The following is a 12,500-nucleotide window of genomic DNA, read 5'->3' on the forward strand; positions in this document are numbered from 1 at the left end:
CTTGACAGTCACCCTGGATTGCTATACATGTAAGATGTAGGAATGCTTTATTGATTTCACATTTTTAGGTTTAGCAGACACTCCTGTAGAACCAATCTTGTCTGCTGATAAAGATGATGATGATGATGCTTTACTGCAAGCATCCAAAGGGACAGCCAGCTCTTCTCCAATCACAAGCATTACTGACGAACAGGAGAATTCTGTGGAAAGGTCACTTCCCGTGACAACCATTGATGATGCAGATGATACGACCACAATAGATGCAACTACAAGTCTCCAGGGGTAAGGTGCTTATTAAGTTTGTGTTAAAACAGTACAAATACACTGTGCAATGTGAAGCATGCAAACAAACATTAGTTTTTTGTACCATATGGAATGTACTTGATTAGGTTGCTGTGTGCATACTGTAATAACATTAATTTTTTGATTTGCATTCCATTTCCATACCTTTCCTTTGTTGTTGTTAAGCTGTTTAGTGCCACTTTTAGTGACTACCTACCACTGGGTCGAGTCCAAAACTATTTCCTTGGCCAGATCCTAAATTTTTAATTGTGGATACGTTGTCACAGTAACATTTGCAATAATAATAAAATCACTTACCGGTAGATCATTCATATTATTTGAAGTGGATATTTTAATAATTATTAATCCATTGGATAATTCTATCAACCCTTCAAGGCCTAAGGCTTTGTTGTTTTTTGCATTTGACTGCAGAAAGTGCAGCCACACAAGAAATTTACAAACAATAATTTTTATGATATTATGATTATTTTTCTTCTTGTTGAAATTGTTAAATTCCAGTGAAGGTGATCAAGAATCTCAAGAACTCGGTGTTCTATCATCACTTGTATCGGAACACATTGAGCAAACAGACGCATTGATCAGGGATGATGCCATGCCAACATCTCGGCAATGGAAGGACTTGGTTACCCCTGAGTTGCCCCTTGACATGTCGTCTGCACCAGTCACTGAGGTGTCTAGCTTAATGGTCAGTGAAACACAAAGGTAACGATGAGAAAATTCTCACAATTTACTGTGGTTCACTCTGGGATCCAAGAAGATTACTTATCTTTTTTCAGTCATTGTTTCATTTATAAAATCCAATTTTATTTTTTGCATTTAGATACCCTGATACAAGACCGTTTTTTGGAGGAAAACCGTCAAAAAGGAAGGTTTCAGGGAAGACTTCCAAGTGAGTACGTTCTTTGAAAGTGCTGACTAGAAAGTGAACAATGATGGCAATCAATAATATTGAGACAATTTGCTTACATTGCTTGATAATAGGCCATTTTCGAAATATCCTTCAGCTTGATAGCGAGGCAGAGGACAAAAACAATAGAAACATGTTGGAATGAATGTGAAAAATATCTACATATCATCCACCTTCCTTTGTCTTTGTCCTCTAAATCTCTCTTTCAAGCTGAATTTTAATCTATCGAAAGTGGCCTATTGAGATTATTATTGAGAAAATAATATTGCTTAATGATTATTACAATTACTTAAATAGCCCAATTTCGATAGATTATAATTCAGTCCTAAACAAAAGGCATCATTTCGAGGCTCTGAGGAATATTTACTGGTACAAAACCTTGTATTTATTCTCCAGAGGCTCGAGTTGATGCCTTTTGTTTAGGACTGAATTTTAATATATTGAAATTGGGCTATTGTCCAGCTAAGTGTTTGGATCACTTATTTCAATTTTGTCTATAACCTGCAATTCAACACCAGAACACACGAGCCCTTGACAAATTGACCTTCTCTCAACTGAGGGGCTTCCCATCTCAGATGGTAGAGTATTGCACCAGCATTGCAGATGTCTTGGGTTTTTTGAATTGCGTTTAAGCCACCGGGATTTTTCGGGTGTCTATAAGGGACAAAAGTGCGGGGATCACTTCTGTCAATACTCATTACCATTCGAAAGTCTTATAATGTTAATCCTCTATAACCCAAGACTTTTGTCTTGTTCAATAGGAAGCCATATGGACCAAAAATGCCGTCTGCTTTGGTCAAGAATATCTTCCAGCACTTTTCCACGGCAAAAGTGTCTAAAGAAGCTCTTCAAGCAGTTGAATTGGGGTAACCACCATTAACAAACTTATCAAAATTTGGTTTTATCAGCTGGTACCAAATCTTAGGCTTAACACTACTTTTCCTTTTTGATGTCTTTTGCTTTTCAGTTCAAACCTGTTTTTCAAACAGCTGTCGTCCGATTTGATGACTTACTGCCAGCATTCCCACAGATCAACTATTGAGCTGGCCGATGTAGAGCTCCTTATGAAAAGGTAAATAACCAGTGTGCTGTGGTCATTACTAGCCTGTTCCAGGTTCTCAGATAGTGGAGGCGTGGGAACGAGAACTCGCCTCCGCTATCTGAGAGCCTGGAACTAGGTGATTACATAAATGAATGTCATTTCGATTGTGAGCAGTCGGAATTGTCTCAAGCTTCGAGTTCTTTTATTGCGACTTCGGGGTCATATTACTTTTCCAGTTTGTCCTTGTAGCTCAGAGAAACGGTGATCTTAAGAGTCCTAGGCCCAATTGTTCAAACGATGGATAGCACTATCCGCCGGATAGAGCACTATCTAGTGGATAAGTCATAGCGAAACCAATTGCGCTATCCGCCTTTTGAACAACTTGGGCCTGATTCCTAGCCTACGTTTAGCTGTAGGCCCACCCCGAGGAAAAATGTGAGGGAAGGAATGTCTGGAGTTTGGAGCAAATCGTATTCCGCGACGTCACAGTAATGAAATTTATCTTGTTCTATCCCTGCCAGGTCAATGAACGCTTCTCATTGCATTAATTTATTTTCTTGTTTTCTTCTTTGTTTCAGGCAAGGTTTCATCACTAACCGTGAATCTCTATACTCTTTGGTTGAAAAATACCTACCGCTGGAATACAGAGAAGAAATTATCCCAACAGTACAAGCAGGAAATAAGATTTTGCTGAAATAAACACAAACGAGTCAGGTGTTACGGGCAATTCGCGCAAGGAATGAAACCCAGAGTAACCCAAAGAATAGATCCAAGAAGCGATTCAACGAGTATGTGAATGTCCTTGCGGGATCTTAAATGTCATTGTTAGGTGAAAGTTGCTTAAGGATTGTGATTTTTATGTACATATAAATTATTTTAACTTCAATAAAAGTGTTTTTTAGACTGTATTATATGGCATAATCATGGCTGTTGTGAAGATAGTTGTTTTTCTAATTAAAACTTAACTGAATACGATAGATTCCATTTATCAAACTTTGGCGAAATAAGCTCTAGAAGACAATCTGAAATGCGGCTCGTTTTTTGTTTGTCGTTTTGCCAGTTAAGGAAAACGTTGATAGAAAGTTGATTCCTCACCTTCACGAAAAAGAAACCTGTGTAGAATCTACTTTGGCTCCAAAATCAATGATTTTTAAACGACAGATGGTTCGAACTTCCTTTACACCCACCAAATGACGAGCCTTCCTCATCATAGTGAAGTTTCTGTGGGAACGTTTTCTGTTGTCGCGAGGAAATCTTCCACCTTGATGTTCCTTTTACAGTAAGGTTCTATGATTGGTCAATTCAGCTGGCGCTTCGCAGTTAGGCCATCAGTTGAACTGGAAAAAAAACGCGGGCCTTCGCAGTGGCCTCATGGTTCGTGCTATCGACTCCGGATCGAGTGGTCCGGGTTCGGGTCCTGGCTGGAGTGTGTTCTTGGGCAAGACACTTTACTCTCACGGTGCCTCTCTCCACCCAGGTGTATAAATGGTTACCGGCAAAATGCTGGGGGTAACCCTGCGATGGACTAGCATCCCATCCAGGGGGGAGTAGGAATACTCCTAGTCGCTTCATGCCAATGAAACCGGAGATAAGTGCCGGCCTGATGGGCCTTTTGACTCGTAAGCAGAGACTTACCTTTACTTTACTTCGCAGTACGAACCGAGAATGCGAGGATCGCATTGTAGGGTAGTAAGAGTTATTCATTTGTCCGAAATCACGCTGGTTTCAATTAATTGTTTCTTTTCAAGATTACTTTTTTAAAATTGAATATAGAACAGATTTTCAAAATTCAAACTGTTGTTACTAGTGGACAACGGACACGACAAAACAATAGGGACTAAAGCCTGCCGCACACGGTGAGGAAAGAGCTGAGCAAACTGCCTCGCGAGGCGGTTTGCTCAGCCATTTCCTCACGTGTGCGGGGAAATTTTGGTGAAAAAGTCGCCTCGCGAGGCCGTGAGGATAAAATCAAACGTGTTTGATATTTTTCGTCTCTCGAGGCAAATTCCTCATTGTGTGCGTCCATCGTGAGAATCGAGCTGAGCTTGGTTTAATCAAGCATCCAATAAAAATACATAGCATACTCACGTGACTCCAGCGGCTCAAGATGATGTCGGAGGAAGAAATTCCTACGTCACTGACGTCACCAGCGAATGTCATGTATTTTTATTGGTTGCTTGATTGACCAAGCTCAACTTGATTCTCACGATGGCTGCACACAACAATAACGGTGAATTGGACACAACGAGGAATTTACCTCTCGAGGCGAAATATATCAAACATGTTTGATTTTATCCTCACGGCCTCGCGAGGCGAATTTCTCACCAAAAATTCCCCGCACACGTGAGAAGCAAACCGCCTCGCGAGGCAGTGTGCGGCGGGCTTAAAGAACTCTTCGCCACTGACTCACCATTAAGCTGGAATATTTGATATGGGCCGGGGGTGTCAGGGTGGGTTAGTGGTCATCACCCTGCCTCCCACCTCTGTGACCCGGGTTCGACTCTGGCCTCGGGTCATATGTGGGCTTAGCTTCAGTTGATCTCATTCTTACTCCGAGACTTTTTCTCCAGGTACTTCGGTTTTCCTCCCTCCTCAAAATCGGCTCCCAGCCTATTTCATCAGGCTGTGGTGCTGTACTCCGAATACGTGGGTCGTGTTCAGGGGCCGAGAGCCTAACCAGCAGCACAGCTACTTCGGTCCGACCTCGTGAGAAAGGGAGATTTGCAGGTCAGAGGATTTTATTTATTTCGAACTGTGCATTTCTTGGGATTCCTGTGGCACAAGAGGAGAGTGAGATTGCATTTCGTGAAAGACTACATGACATACTTAAGAACGTTGAATTGGAAGATGGTTGAGTAAGTAGTTGATTTGTTTCAGCTTGCATTGAATATATCTTTTGGTGTTTTTACGCCCACTCTTAATCTTTGCAGAAGAATAAAGGAGGGCCAGTTGTCTGCTTCAATAAACCAGAAGTTGGTAGAATCTGGAGAGCGCGAAAGGTACGCAGAGATATACGTAACTGAAAAGTTCAGTTCACACGTATGCATAATTGTTCGAACGCTGTAGCTAAACTGACATTCTGGCTTTTTAAATTAACCGCAAGTTAACAAGACTGATACGGCTGTTTTCTCTCGTAACCAATCAACAAGCTCGTTCTTATAGAGCTTCTTTTCGAGCTTGATGTTAGAATCCATCCTACTTAAATAATTAAAACAGGAAAATTTGGTTGTACTGACCAAACGTGTTGACAGCGGAGTCGATCGAGAAATTTTCCGCACTACAAATGTCACAGAACGAAGAAAGCAACAGAATTCCATTCACTCTCTCCTACTATCCACAAAACCTTGCAGTAAAAATATTTATTGTTTCCATATCATTGAATAACAAAAGCTCCCATTGTTGTGTGTCTCGTTCTACAAAAGCTTTTAACTAATTTGCATGTGCTGGCCCTGTGTGGCCCTGTATTGTTTAGTTGCTCCCTCACAGAATCAATGAATGCCTCTCATTCTGTTAATTTATTCACAAATTCATTTTACCATATTTCCACCAATGGCAAAGCTCCTTCACACCCTCATAAAAACCAGCAATACTCACAATTCCTCTATTTGCTCTGACAAAGGGCTAATGCTCGAAACGTCAGCTTTCCAAATGGTGGTACCGGTAATTCAACCTTTATCAACACGTTTGATGAAACCAAATTTTCCTGTTTCACTCTCCCACCGACGCAGCACCACTGTTTCTTTAGAAGCTAGAAATTTGTGAATGTAAATAATTATTAAACATTGATATCAAACAAGAGTTCTTTTAGAGTTATTTCACTGGTTGACACATTAGAATACTGAATTAGATATGTTCCCTACTTATTGATTCCTAAGTCAGGGGTTTCTTTCCTTTCAAGTTTGCCTGGATATGTTTGACCGTTGCACAATGCAACATAACCGCAACACAAGACAATACATTTATAAAGTTTCTTCTTTAAACACTAGCAAGCGATGAAAGGAAAGGAAAAGGAAAGGAACTTTATTTAAATGTCTAGTCGTACTAGTGCTGGAGCACTAATTGGGGACATTAAAGTGCACCTAAACTCAAATATTTTTCATTTCTATTTTCAATCTCTCCAGCAAAAGCAAACATATTTTGCCATTTGTACCTCAAAATTTTGCTTTTTATGTGCCACGCAATTTACGCAAAGGTCGTGGGTCCATATGACTGTGAGTTTTACTAACTTTACATAGCTTGTGCGACACATGAAAAGCAAGATTTCCAGGTGAAAATTGTAAAATATGTTTTACACACAGAATTAGACACAGAAAAAAGCTTGAGCCACGCCCAGATGGTCTCCTTTAGGGGTTAAATTCAAAATTTCCGACGAGCATCCCCGTCTGTTCCATATGGGAGTCCCCACCTCCCGGGCTCTCTCTGTGGGATGAGTAAACTGGTTGCTTGGTGGCAAGAGCTGTACCAACCATTTCATAACCTCTTACCTCCTCCTCTCTCTTCTCTTCTCCACTTTAATTGTGATTACCGTGATTATGAAACTCCTCACTTTAACTTACATAAATCCTTTCTAAGATTCCAATTTGCTGTCTGTTATCAAGCGCCTAACATTTGAAATGACACTGCTACTATCACTGTTCGAAACACTCTTGTAGTTAATAATTTTAAAAAGAGCCTAGAGCCTCATTTTTACGTCTCTGAAGCTTGACCTTTGACTACTAGGACAGTGATCACTGAAATTTTTTGCAACTCCTTTCTTCAATTTGAATGTTGTGCGACAGTGTGTGTTTGTATATCTGTTTAGTTGCCTTTCTCTATTCTTGCCATCACTCAAGTAATTAATTTTTGTTTTTCTTTGCTGACCATTAGGCCATTTAAGCCCCTGGTTTTGGTTCTACCCTTGTAATTATTTATCTTTACTTACAAGTGTGAAAACAAATAAAATGAAATGAATTCAAATGAAATGAATGAGCTTTTGTGTGCGGTTTCCCATTCAAGCCTGGATTTTATAAAAAAAACTCTTTGATATTGCTTCAGTCGCTGCTTGAGCTCTAGAACTGTAATGATCTTTTGCTAACTCGATGTCTTTTTTCGCAGGTTAAAGGAGCTCCTTCGAACCAGGCTTACAGAATGTGGATGGCGTGATAAGTTAAGAAGTCATTGTAAAGGTACAAGTTATTTAATTGGTTATAGACTTCCTTAAAAAGATAACATGACAAGTTTGCTTCATGTAACCAAAGGTAAAAATATTCATGGTGAGTTTTCGTATCTGTGCGGCAAGGGGATTGTGAAATACATGTATCTCTAACAAATCAATAACAATGCTATTCATGTTATTCTACAGAGGTTATTAAGCAGAAAGGACTTGAAAATGTTACTGTTGACGATCTAGTGGCTGAAATAACTCCAATGGGAAGAGGTGAGCAAGTGATAATATTTTGGTAGTTTTATTAGCTGGCATGTAACTATGGATCGTTCCCATAAATAGATTGTCATTTTTTTGGTCATCAGTGGAGGGTTCTTTTCAAAAAGGTTCCATCCACTGTCACCTTATCCTCAAATCACCTGACTCTGACAATGATTTCTTGTTGCCTCTCTGATGTCATTAAATACAATTCTCTCTATGTCCATTCTGCTTCTGATGGTCAGAAACAGTGTAGAACAATAACTTGAGGGAGTTGCTTTTGTTAGTTCATCAAGGGGAAATTACTGCAGGGATATGTTCTAGGTATCAGAAACTTAATCTTTTCAAAAGTATTCGTAATATCCTGATCGACATGCTGTCATTGGCCATTTATTCTGTGTATGCCTACTTTTGGCAATCCATTTTTTCAAATATACTATTATGTAATCTGTAGATAATATATGACATTCTTTAATATATGAGCTATTCCCCTCACAATTTTGCCTTTCGGCAAAGGATTCTTAAGCGCAGAATTTAGGCGGCATTGCACGAAGTGACTACCCTGCTCAGCAGAGTTTTCCTTGATTCCCCTTTTAAGCGGGAAGGAAGGGACACTTCACGGATCTCCTCGATATTGTGTCACGCAGGCGCGTCGTGACGTCAATGCAACGTCACTTCCACTCTTCGCCAACTGTTCAAAGCGAGTTTTAGACTGTTCAACAGTTAAGTTATTCGACCAAATTCCAGTACGACACTTAGAACACTTTATTTATAGGGTGCGGGTGCATAATTACAGTAGAAAAAACTGTACTCACCCTTATGGCCCTGTTAAACTAAAAACCAATGACTAAATTACTCAAATACTAAAATATTAAGGTACTAAACTATTACAATACTAAAATGCTAAAATACTAATTAAGAAGTAGTTAAATACTGTAAAACTAGAGACTAAAAATGTCACCAAATAAGCTAAGAAACTTTGTCAATCCTGAAGGTGTCAGGCGTAAATTTGCACATCAAATCAAAGTAGCTTCTCCTGAAATTTTTTGCACTTGAAAAACAGACAAAGTCTCTATCACTGGTAACATCATTCCAGAGTTTAACAGCATTAGGGAATTTAAGAAACGGCGACGGCTACGACATCGCCACAATAAAGTAATATCATTGGTTAAAAGAGTATAAATAATCGTGCTGCACGTGCAGCACGGATTTGAGCGAGCATCTTAGCGGTCCTCTGCATAACGACGGCGTGAAATCACCAAATTTAAGGTTTTGGCGACAACGTAAGGATGCAACAGAGAATCCTTCATTCTCTATATTACTGCGCCTTTCAATAACATGCGAACTCTTAAATTCAAACGGTCAACTGACAAATGCGTTTTTCGCTACCGTCAATCAAATGTTCGGCGGCTCCGAAGCTTCCGACTACTGTCGAGCGCGCAGTAATCAAATCACATGGTTGAGCCCAGTTCAGTCAACATAGTCGGAAGCTGGGAGGAGCCACCGAACATTTGATTGACGGTATCGAAAAACGCATTTGTCGATTGAGCTTTGAATTGTAGAATCCGCATGTTATTGAAAGGCGCAGTAAACCTGAAACCACTCGTACCAGTTTATTTTTAGGATACTTCGCCCACATTGTAGGACGTGAACGAGACTGAATAATCGCGAAAGATTTATAATAGAGCCAAGTTATATTTTGAGGTGACGTTTTCGTTGACCGTTGCCGTCGTAGATCTTAAATTCCCTATTATAAAAGAACATGCGCTTCATGCTACTGGTTCGTGGAATTGGAAAGCGATAAGGTAACCGAGACCTTGTATCATATGGCTTATTGTATTTGAAAGATGAGAGTTTCTGGGTCAAGTAATCCGGTGCACGTCCATCCAGGATTTTTTTAAACAGACATAGTCGCCTTTCTATACATAAATGGTTGATAGGAGAAGATGACGTTTCCTTTCTTTTCTCGCTAGAAAGACCAAGCAGGGTGACAAAACGCCCACTTAAAACCAGATCGTTTTTACTGGAGCTTCTCCTGTGATATTTTTATTCCGTGATGATAAGATGGAACAGGCAACAGTTCCATTGTAGGGTCTCCACAGACGAGGCAACTTCAGTTGTCATTGATAATGTTTTTGGTTGCCGGTAACAAAAAGTTATCGCTGGCAAAACATCGCATGCGTGAATCAAGTTGTCTTCCTTTTAAAAACGTAAACTACTGTAGTTGTCGATGACAAACGCTGCCGTTTTGTTTGCGCCGATAACTCCCTTTCTCCGGTCTGTGAGCAAGTTATTTAGCAACGCAAACGATTTTTAAAGGCAGCCCTTCTTTATTTATTGTCGCTGTTTTTCCAGGCGCCCTCCGAACGTATCGGTTAACAACTAAACTTCTCGTACGTGGAAACGCGTTTCCTTCACTAACGGTTGTCGGTTCAATTAAGTCGTCGCTGGTATGATAACGAAGCCGATCCCATCAACTCTTCGGCCAACTGTTGGTAGACTGTCGGCTGACATGGTGCCCGACGACTACTGTCAGTGTACTGTCAAAATAGTAGTTGGGCTTGTTTGAAAACGTGCGTTCGAACTGTAACCACACCCTAGAAATTGTTCAGTACTGGAAATAATCAAGTGTTATTTTTTTTCTTCACAGCATTGGTACCCGATGAAGTGAAAAGAGATATGCTGCTTAAGATTCGAACATTTCTTGCTGAAAATTCCTAGTACATCATACTTGCCACGAAATTCCTTTGTAACATATTTCAGTCTTTATTAGACTAATTTACTTGCGATTGTTTTAATTACATGCCACACTTGTAGTTTGTTCTTTAATTTGTACTCTGAGACTAAATTAGGCTTTGGAATGGAGACTGTGTTATCTTGAATGGCCTGAACCCAGGAGTCATATCATAATTAAGTAAAGTACGATCGTCCGGGGAGTGTAGTCCTGAAAAGGACTGTTTCGGGTGGCATTGATACTCTCTGGTCGTTAATTTGATTGGTCAACTAAGTCGTGATGCTGTTGGACGACAGTGACATTTACACTAGCGCCAGACGATTTTACTCGTCAATAGGGGTCTATCGGGCAGGAATGGGCCGCCCAGCAGGCGGTAGATGTTGTTGTCGCCACGAAACATGTATCAGACGCCATATATTAAGCGCGTGGGGATAGATCTGGGCCGGGTAGGCCGGTTAGCTTGGCCGTCATTTTGTCACCCGGCCCAGACCTATCCCACGCACAAAGTTCCAATATGGTGGCTGATACGTGCTTGGTATAGACAACAACATCTAACACCTGCAAGCGGGCCCCGTTAACCCTTTCCTGCCTGAAAAAGAAAGAAATAGGATAAAAAACAGGAGCTCCTAATGAATCTGAAAGCTTCCAAGGTGGCCTGTTTTTTAACCCATTGATCCCTTACACTTGCAGATTTCACTCTTTCTAATGCGCCGATCAACTCGAAACTTCAACATACCCCACCCCTCCCCGGGCAAAGTCCGGGTATTTGAACTTTTGAAGAGTGGATCGTTCAAATTCCCGCCCCCTCGGGCCAAAATGGTGTTCAAATGCCCTACCCTATCGTCGGATTTGTCTGTCACACCCTACTAATGAATAATCGTCGTCGGCTTCTCCTGTCTTTAATAAAAGAAGATTTTTTTTGTAAGCCAATCGCTCACAAATGCTACATCTCTTCCTTTAAACCTTTCTGTCTCGTCCAAACACGTGTTTTATAGCTGTTAGCGACTTCGGCGCCCGAAAAAAAAAATCATTTGAAACCTGAAACGTCCGGTTAAATTTTAACCATCTCTGCGAGAAAATTTGGTTTTGGTCACCGAATGACCGTCCACCCCTCCCTGTATGCCGATGTCAAAAGTATCATGTGACCATATCGCGGGCTCAAGTTTAGAGCTCGTCGAGGTCAGCTATTTTAAGTTGACCGTTGACCAGGTACTGGGTTTCGATTGGATTGCAGGCTCAAGCGAGGTTAACTTGTTGCAAGAATAAATAACCCGGGAGTTCCGCTTTTAGGCTTGGCTAAATGGGTTTCTGAAATGTTAATCTGGGACACAATTTTACGTTCATGGACATCATGATTGTCATGACATCATGGGTGGACAGTCATCACTATCCTGCACCATTGCCTTCATTCAGGCGTCACCGTTATCAATGCCCATCCATTCTGTGCACGCCTAGTTCTTACTAACCTCGTTCCCAGTATCCTCTTCCCTTTCCAATGGAAGGGAAGGGAAGAAGAGACCCTGGGAACGAGATTGAGTTCTTACATATCGAAAATATATCAGGCAATACAACTGTATTTATTTAATAATATGTATCCCTTAAATCTATATATGCGCGGATTTCGGTGATAATGGCTTAAGACTCCTAAGGGGTCAAAGGATCGATAGGCCACGCTTTCGCGCAAGACCGGACTGCTACCGAGAGTCCGGGTCAAGCCAGCTTGGACCCTTTTGTTCCACGGCAGGTTTCCTTCCTGCCTGAGGTGACCTTGGGACGTCTGCGTTACGTTTTGACATGTGCAGCCCCAGCCAAACTCCCAACCTGACGCTGTCTCGGACAGACCCTTTCTCTCGGAAGGAAGGCTTGAAGAGACCCGGTCGTGCGGATCAGCGATCCTCATCAGATGAGTTTAAAATACACAAAGAGTAGTGGTATTTCACATTTGGGCCGGAACCCTCCCACCTAAATCTATTTATTTACGTAACGACAACCGGAAGTGAGCTGTTTTCTGATTTAAACTTATCTTGACACTTCCATATTCTTGTTACTAAGTATATTTTTACTATGAGAGACGATTAGTTCACAAAGTTGGGAGAAAACACTGTCCTGGCAT

General features: G+C 40.9%; 3 protein-coding genes across 5 annotated transcripts in view; 2 read left to right on the forward strand and 1 right to left on the reverse strand.

The window, feature by feature from the left end:
* The window catches only part of LOC138021479 (uncharacterized), a 36,695-nt gene extending 33,535 nt beyond the window's left edge, over window positions 1–3,160 (forward strand). For all 3 annotated transcript variants that reach the window (XM_068868363.1, XM_068868362.1, XM_068868364.1), the window contains exons 4-9: window positions 69–282; window positions 802–1,005; window positions 1,124–1,192; window positions 1,972–2,076; window positions 2,178–2,282; window positions 2,831–3,160. In XM_068868363.1, the coding sequence (XP_068724464.1) occupies window positions 69–282; window positions 802–1,005; window positions 1,124–1,192; window positions 1,972–2,076; window positions 2,178–2,282; window positions 2,831–2,951 (818 nt within the window). In that variant the 3' untranslated portion in view covers window positions 2,952–3,160. The remainder of the gene's footprint in view (window positions 1–68; window positions 283–801; window positions 1,006–1,123; window positions 1,193–1,971; window positions 2,077–2,177; window positions 2,283–2,830) is intronic.
* Window positions 3,161–5,065: 1,905 nt separating this feature from the next.
* Window positions 5,066–10,518, forward strand: LOC138020056 (transcription and mRNA export factor ENY2-like). Its single transcript, XM_068867053.1, has 5 exons — window positions 5,066–5,107; window positions 5,183–5,251; window positions 7,347–7,417; window positions 7,594–7,668; window positions 10,304–10,518. The coding sequence occupies exons 1-5, from the start codon at window positions 5,070–5,072 to the stop codon at window positions 10,372–10,374; spliced, it is 324 nt and encodes a 107-aa protein (XP_068723154.1). The 5' UTR covers window positions 5,066–5,069; the 3' UTR covers window positions 10,375–10,518.
* A 135-nt stretch (window positions 10,519–10,653) lies between these two features.
* Window positions 10,654–12,500, reverse strand: part of LOC138020055 (bone morphogenetic protein 1 homolog) — a 15,926-nt gene continuing 14,079 nt past the window's right edge. The window contains exon 6 of the mRNA XM_068867051.1: window positions 10,654–12,500. This exon is cut by the window's right edge and continues 331 nt beyond it. The gene's annotated coding sequence lies outside the window, so the exon portion shown is untranslated.

Source organism: Montipora capricornis, chromosome 10 (assembly GCF_036669925.1).
Source record: "Montipora capricornis isolate CH-2021 chromosome 10, ASM3666992v2, whole genome shotgun sequence".
NCBI lineage: Eukaryota > Metazoa > Cnidaria > Anthozoa > Scleractinia > Acroporidae > Montipora > Montipora capricornis.